At 39.6% G+C, this 7,830-nt stretch overlaps 2 protein-coding genes across 2 annotated transcripts; both read right to left on the reverse strand.

The window, feature by feature from the left end:
- Nucleotides 1–58: 58 nt before the first annotated feature.
- On the reverse strand, nucleotides 59–2,094 carry LOC141647722 (cationic amino acid transporter 5). The gene has a single exon (XM_074456016.1). It carries the CDS (start codon nucleotides 1,971–1,973, stop codon nucleotides 174–176), a length of 1,800 nt encoding a protein of 599 aa, XP_074312117.1. The 5' UTR covers nucleotides 1,974–2,094; the 3' UTR covers nucleotides 59–173.
- A 467-nt stretch (nucleotides 2,095–2,561) lies between these two features.
- LOC141647723 (O-fucosyltransferase 30) lies at nucleotides 2,562–5,950 on the reverse strand. Its single transcript, XM_074456017.1, has 2 exons — nucleotides 5,470–5,950; nucleotides 2,562–4,375 (listed from the first exon to the last, which is right to left on the reverse strand). Exons 1-2 carry the CDS (start codon nucleotides 5,850–5,852, stop codon nucleotides 3,373–3,375), a joined length of 1,386 nt encoding a protein of 461 aa, XP_074312118.1. The 5' UTR covers nucleotides 5,853–5,950; the 3' UTR covers nucleotides 2,562–3,372.
- Nucleotides 5,951–7,830: the final 1,880 nt, after the last annotated feature.

The raw sequence follows: 7,830 nt of genomic DNA on the forward strand, positions 1-7,830 counted from the left end.
TAATTGGAAATAAATTTACGGATATTGCTGTTGTGGATCTTAATAGTCTAATTTTAAAGCCGAATTAAATTCGAGTTTATGTACTTATTGGCTTTCAAATCATACACAGAAATTGGCTGTATTATTTATTCTATTCGATGTTTTTCCATAACAATTTTAACTATTTACAGTTTTCATGCTTGGAAGGCAGATGACCTTTGCTGGCTCTCTTGCTCTGCAGTTATAGTCTTGTCAGGAACTTCATCAAGGCCTGATTCTTGCTTATGTGCCATGTCATAAGTAGCATGAAGACCAAAAAACAAGTAGTAGATGAGCATTATAACAGTACATATACCAAATCTAATGAATGCTTCTAACCTTAGTGATCCCATGAGAAACAAGTTTGTACCAATTGACAATGACGGAACCCATGGAACTAATGGAACTCCCCAAATCTTGGGCGAGCGTTGCTTAGGCAGAAGAATTGAGATTGCCATGGTCGCAAAAAACCAGCAAGGAACTGTTATAGCATGACCTAACCAACCACCCGGGTTTGTATTCCAGTAAGCTGCACTTCCCATAGAAGCCGCCACAATGATTAGTATTAGGATTGTTAGAGTTGCAACATTTTGACGTGGAGTTATTCCTCTGACATAGTACCTTCTCACAAGAATCGCTATCGCCATCATCATGAAGATGAACAAGGTGCTTATGGATAATAAACTCGATAGTGCGTCTAAGCTCGAGAAAAAAGCAAAGGCGGCACTTAAGATGGTGGTTAAGAGTGTGGCGTATATTGGAGTGCCTGTTTTTGGGTGTACGAGAGCGAACCATGGCGGGATCATGTGAGCCCGGGCTATGTGGGTTGTGTATCGAGCTTGTCCGAGTGCCCCTACTAGGAGAACTGTTGTCATTCCCTTTAAAGCACCGAGAGCTACCAAAGGCTTGGCCCATTTTAACCCCACAGTTTGGAATGCTAAGGAGTAGGCTGCATTTGGATCAATTTCTGTGTAATTTTGCATCATACATAACGAAAGAGACATCAAGCAATAAATCACCATGATACAAGACATTGACCCAATTAGCCCTATTGGTATATCTCTAGGTGGGTTTTTTGTTTCTTCGGCTAGATTGGCGAGTGTGTCAAATCCGCCATAAGCGAAGTAGATTATTGCAGCTGCTTGAAACACTCCTTTTACCCCAAACGGGAGAAATGGCTTCAAATTCGATGCTTTCCCTTGAGAAAAACCTACCACAATTATAAATATAATGACGGCTGTATTTATAGCTGATGCAATCCAGTTGAAGATTGAGGTTTTTCTGGTGCTTATTATCGCAATGATGGAAGAGATTACGAGAACTATGACAGCAATTGGGTCTAAAAGATTAAATCCATTTGCAAGATTTGTATGAATTCTCAGTGAATTGGGGTGACGGTTTAAAAGCGTTGTAAAGTAAGATGTCCAACCCCTAGCGACAGCTGCACTGCCAACAATGCCTTCAAGCAAAATGTTTCCGGCGGCTATAAACGCTGCAAAATCGCCCAACTCTATTCTGAGGTAAGCAAAGGATCCACCAGCAACCGGCACTTCTATTGCAAATTCTGTGTAGCAGAAGACAGAAAGCATTGCTGAAAGGCCGGAGACCACGTAGGATAGGACAATGGCAGGTCCTGCTTCGAAATGGGCTTCTTGACCCGTGAGAACGAATATTCCAGCCCCAATTACTGACCCAAACCCGAACCAGATGAGGTCCCACCAATTGAGGCAACGTTTCATGTCATGCTTGCTTTGCTGTCTGATCTCTCCAAGCTCGTTTTCATCGTTTGATCGGCTGGTGAGACGGTCTTTCAAACGGTGGCATGTTTGTGAGAGTGCTGTTTTGTAGGTAGCCCAGTTGTTGAAGGACTCTCCTGGAAAGAAATCATGCTTGTTTAATGTCCAGTAGCTAGGTGAGTTTTCAAGGGTTGGTTCTTGTGGAACTGTGGACACCATCGGTGAGTTTTGTGTTTAATTCTCTTTCGTTGCCTGTTATATTGTGAAGGGTTCGACTTGGTTCACCAAACTATTTGAGCGCATGTCGGTTAGTTTAGTTAGTAAATTCGTTAATTGGGTGCGGAACTCATTAGCTCAAGTTTGAACAAGAAGAAAAACAAAATGTTGTACAATGCAGCAACCACACACTTTTTATCCTAGTTAAATGATGATGTGAAGGGATAGATTTTTTTGTGTGTGTGGAGCATGGCAGCTTGAATAATCTAAGGGCAGTTGAATACGGAACCTAAGCACATACCGACAGTTTTGGAGTGTGGTGTTGTGAAAGACATTGATTTGTATGTTTGCGAGAACATGCAGCATCAGTTTCAAAATATCAGATTTCCACTGTTAACAGTGTCTCGTGGTGCCTATATGTTTAATTAGGCTTGTGGCAGCTTGAATAAATGAGTTATTTTTTCACACGAAGAGACCGTTTGACGGTATAAAACCACCTTACACAATAACTACTGTGAATTGCAAACAGTCTTTCATCGTCTTCTCATTTTTCAAAATGTGTACGGTGTATAATTTTTGAGAAATAAGGTGCAGAAATGATGTGAGTGCATACAAATTTGGCCAATGGGAAGACGTATTTTAGCAATGAGCCCAAGTTCAAATCTACTAATAAAAATAAAAAATGAAAATAAAAGATTGTATTCCTAGCGATCTTCACAAGAATTCAAAAATTCGGTACGTGGACAAGAACTCGTATATAAGGGTTTGGGTAGTGTAGTACGGAGTACAATGCATAGCCACCGGATAGCTAACACCATTAGCACTTGATAATAAATTAAACAGGGAACTGCTAGCAACATTGAGGAGCTCACATCTTAATCGCTATCCGAAGATGCAATCAGGCACAGCAAATCCTTGTAAGCGACACAAAAAACCAGACCACCCGAATGAAGAACCAAGGCAACCTCAAGGAGACATTCCCAAACTTGCATACAATCTCCGAATCTGCTACCCAAATCCCTTTTTTATAAACTTGAATTACTTTTCAATTTTTCTAAAGCGAAATCGAGAGAGGTCTGGAGAATACAAAAATCATTAAATTATCTGTTTCATGCAGTCTATTTCTCTACTTTCTCACGAGGGTCTCCTTTCTACGCTCTTCCAACAAAATTGTGGGATTGTTAATTTGTGATGAGTCAGGCATGGGTTCCATATCCTTGGGTATCATGTTGGACCTAGGCTCATACTTGAAGAGACGATGCAACATAGCTTGGATGGCATAATCCAAGTCTTTGCAAAGAGGGCATCAATTTTACAGGACAAGGGAGAGCATCCATGATTTAAGTGCTTAACCCAACAATAAGGAATTCTGCTCAACTACTGAGAGCTCCCCCGAAGCATGCTAACAGAAACTGCTCTTTCTCATAAGCTCTATGCTGTCTGCAATTGTAGACCCGGCTGTCCCAACAAACCCTAGAGATGCACAGCTACATATAGTTTCCTCTAAATATAACAGCAAGTCAGGCAGTTTGTAAGGGCAATGGCTCAGCCTCTTGTGGTGACTAGCAGCAATCTTACGTGCAGTTTGTTTCACAATCTCATCTCCATTGTCCAAGACATGAACCTTGAATGAGCTTGAATCAGTATCCAAGTCTCCCAAGTAGCTATTGCTCCAATTACTTTTGGGAAGATCAGTCATAACAAATATATGAACTGGTAGTGGGCCCTTCTGCTTAACAGCTTCAGCCCTTTGCTTTAGTACAGAAAAAGTTGCTTCCTGGTGATTTTTGAATTGGCCGTCTAATAATCGTAGCTGAGCACAAAGAAAGGATGGCCCAATCTTCTTTTCGGCAAACTCTTTACCGGCATTTCTAATTTCCGTAACAAATGGCAAGAAGTTTATCATCCCAAGAAAAGATTGGATACGATCATCACTCGGAGATTCATGGATATCAATGTAGCTTTGTGACCCTTTGTATGGTCCGGTGAATAAACTTCCAAATGCTAACAAAGTGGACGAATGGGCTTCTGAACCTGGCCCAAGATGTTTGAGCACATCTTGGCGACGCCTAACAAATGAGATTTTCTTTTTCATTCGGAGTTGTTCATCAGCCTGATAGGAATCCAAAGTCCCATCAGGATCACTTTGTTTGTAAATCCAGACAGTAGTTCTGCAATCTACATCAACAGTGTGCATACATTTATTTACATTACTGTTGGATCCTGATAAAGATAACCCACATTGTTTGAGGTGGTTCAACACAGACGATTGAGTATTTGAGCCCTGTAAGCAAATAGAATCCAGGTCTATGCCACACCACAATGAAACAAAATCACTAAAATCTATTGTTCGAACCGCGGCTGAGACTGAGGAAAGATCAATGATATCTGCCATTGAGATGTACCTGCAATGTATCCACAGGTTCACAAAAAGAAAGTTAAATAAGATCCCAAAGGTAACAACCACAGAAGAAATTAGGCATCTTGTTAACTTTCTCTAGGCAATTCATTTTCATCATTTTATCGGAAATAACAGAATACACCGTCACTTCAAAAGCACCAAGACTAACTAGCTTTACTAGATCATCATTACAGAAGAATTAAAGAAACAACTGAAGAGACTATTGAGTGATGAGCAAACATAAGAAAACTAATTTCGTCATTAAATCTTGAAGGACCTAACTTTATAATATAAAGTTACTATTTAAATCATTTACTTTTACTCTTAAAACAAGACATTTTCAAAGAAAATTGTATCAATTTTATATGAATGTGGAACACTAAAATAATACGTAAACTATAAAGGTTAAAATATAACGAAAAGATTTATATATTGGGTACCCTTATATATTTTAATTAATAAAACATCTAAATTGAAGCTTTTGACTAAAGGGCAATGGCAAGGATAATTGGCCCAGCCCACCCACTAAGGTCTTAAGGGCAACTTTTTCCTTCACAACCCGGCCCAAGTCCGCATTTGAACCGCTCTACTTTATATCTACAATAGGGGCTCTCAAATCCATTGCCGGAACTAACAAGATGTGCAAACACTAACCGTGAATGTTTGATTAGTTTGAAAATGCATTTGAGTGTTCATGTACAGAGAAAGATGTATCAACACAGCAAAACGAGATATGGTTTCCGGAATTCCTGAAATCGATTCCTGCGGATCCAGCGATTACTGTCAAACCTATTGCACATCAATGTTATTGGACTTACAGTGTTGGGACTATAAGACTTCCGTTAAAAGCTATGTTAGTACAACACTTCACTTTGGTCGGTACAAATTAGCAGCAACTTAACGATGATGACGCCTTCGATTCAAATTGTACATCCCAATAGTTGGTGTGATTTGTAATTATACGATAAACAAGCATTACATAATTAATAATAATAATAATAATAATAATAATAATAATAATAATAATAATAATAATAATAATAATAATAATAATAATAATAATAATAATAATAATAAGGAAAAGAAAGGGGGAGAAACCTTCCATCGCGAATCAAATCAAGGACGTGATCCCAAACCCTTAGCCTAATCTGAGTGGGACTCAAAACCCGAAACTTAGGGCAACTACCAAGGGCAACAGCATGATGATCAAGGACAGGAGGAACAATTAAAGTGCGATTGAGTATGGCAGCCATGAGAAGAGCATTCTTGAGTTCGGAAAGCTGGTTGCTGAACCCGCTGTGGGGTGCGTACCAAAGGAACTTTTCTCCTTCATGGGAAGGGCATTTTGGGAATTTAGGAAGGGGGATAGGAGAAGAGGTAAAGGAGGAGAAGGCATAGACGAGGAAGACGAGGAGAGTGATGATGAGGAGAATGAGTGTGAGTATGGATCCTGCTTTCGGTTTCTTCTTGTTGCTCCTCATTCTTCCATTACTCTCATCCTCCTTGTTCGCTTCCTCTTCAAATTACATTTTCCGGGATCCATCACCCTGCCTTCTCACGCCTAAAACCCTTTTCTTGATACAATAGGCTCGTTCTTAAGCCCGATTTATAGGTTAAATGATTTGAGCCGGAAAATTTTTAAATTTTTTTTTTTTTTTTGGTGAAATGTGAATTTTCATTAATTAAAAGATAGTACACCATACAAAGCCTTTCCCTACATTATATCACCAATACAAATAGCTCAACTCAAGCAAGATCCAAGAGCTACTATGCCTGGTACTCTCCTTAACTTGCAAGAATCTCCCCTTCAAAGAAACCTTAATCCATCTCAGGACAGCAACAGGATGCTGTACGAAACCCTCATGCCGTGTTGTGTTCCTATTCTGCCAAATGTTGTAAATCAATGTAGCCAAGGCAGCCATAGTTACTTTTTTCCTTAATAAAGAGCGACACCTCCAAGATAAGATCCACATAGTCAAGTCCCCATTCCAGTCTATAGCTAACCACTGTTTTAGCAAAATCAAGCATCTCTGACTGTAGCCATGGTTAAAGAACAAATGAGAATGAGTTTCCTGAGCAGTGCCACACAAGTCACACAGGTCAGAACTGATAACTCCATATCTCACCAAGCGTTCCTTAGTCATTAACCTGTTTAGCACATAGAGCCAGCATATGAAGTTAACCTTAGGCAAGCACAGTATGTTCCAAACCAGTGGCATCCAGTTCACTGTTACATGTTCCCTAATCAACCAAATATACACACCATGAGTGGAGTAATCAGCATTCAACCAGCCATTGAGACTGAAACCAGAGCATAGAGCATCTCTTGCTTTGCAAATCTGGCGCCAGGTCCAGCTTTTGGTTTTGACACAAAAATTAAGAAATGGAGGAAGAAACTATTTGTGGGTATTGTCATTAAGTATTAAGTGGACATTTTTTTTGGGTGGAATGTTAATTCATGCTCCCTCTTATTCACTATTTTCTTCCCTATTTCCTTAAAACGGATTATTCAGGTTTTCTTCCCATTTCTTATTTTGGAAACTTTTACTCTTATTTTATTCATATCTCTCTCCTATCACCAAACCCCACCCAACTCTTTTACCCATATTTTATTACTTTCCTTAATGTTTTGGCCCCACAATTCCTTATTTAACTCCTAATTATTCATACCTCTCTTCTATCACCAAACTCACCCAACTCTTTTACTCTTATTTTATTCCTCGCCTTAATACCCGTGCCCACAAACAAAGGGAAGAAAATAGAGACTAGAAGGGAGTATATTAGAAATCAAAGTTGAAGTACATCACCAACAATTTACGACACCATTTCACTTATATCAGTTTACAAGTAATCAAGAAACTCTAGTTAATTACTTAAAACAAGACCAATCCTTGTGCACCATGATGCATCCACTCTACGCTTAGTAGACCACATCCTCATGCCGCCAACATTACGAACCTAATGCTGAACCTAAGTGACCACCACCCGAAGTTGACTGGCCATCAGGTCCACCTTGCACTTGTTTCGACGCCACCAGACCTGATATATCAAAGCCAACACATCTGCAATAATCATTTATTTCTTCATTAGGGACTTTCTGTTCAGCTTTCTGCACCATTCCAGAGTATCCTTGTAACACCCCTATACATCAAGGTGCCTTACCAAGACCACCTAATGCATGAGAATGCTACCATCTCGGTTACCCGAGGCATAGTAATCAAAATTGACCATAAAGAAACGTACTTTAAGTAAATAGTTTAAAGTGATTACATTCAAACCAAAACTGAAAGGTACAAAACAACTATTCCAAACCAAAATCCAACTGAATAAATACAAATGTCATGACACAACAGCGGAAGACTACTAGCTGACTCGTGGTGACTCTTCCCCAGCTAACCCGCGCGCATCCAAGCCATACCTGCTAAACAATGCTCACCATCCCCGAATGGATCACCACAA

Source organism: Silene latifolia, chromosome 3 (assembly GCF_048544455.1).
Source record: "Silene latifolia isolate original U9 population chromosome 3, ASM4854445v1, whole genome shotgun sequence".
Lineage (NCBI taxonomy): Eukaryota > Viridiplantae > Streptophyta > Magnoliopsida > Caryophyllales > Caryophyllaceae > Silene > Silene latifolia.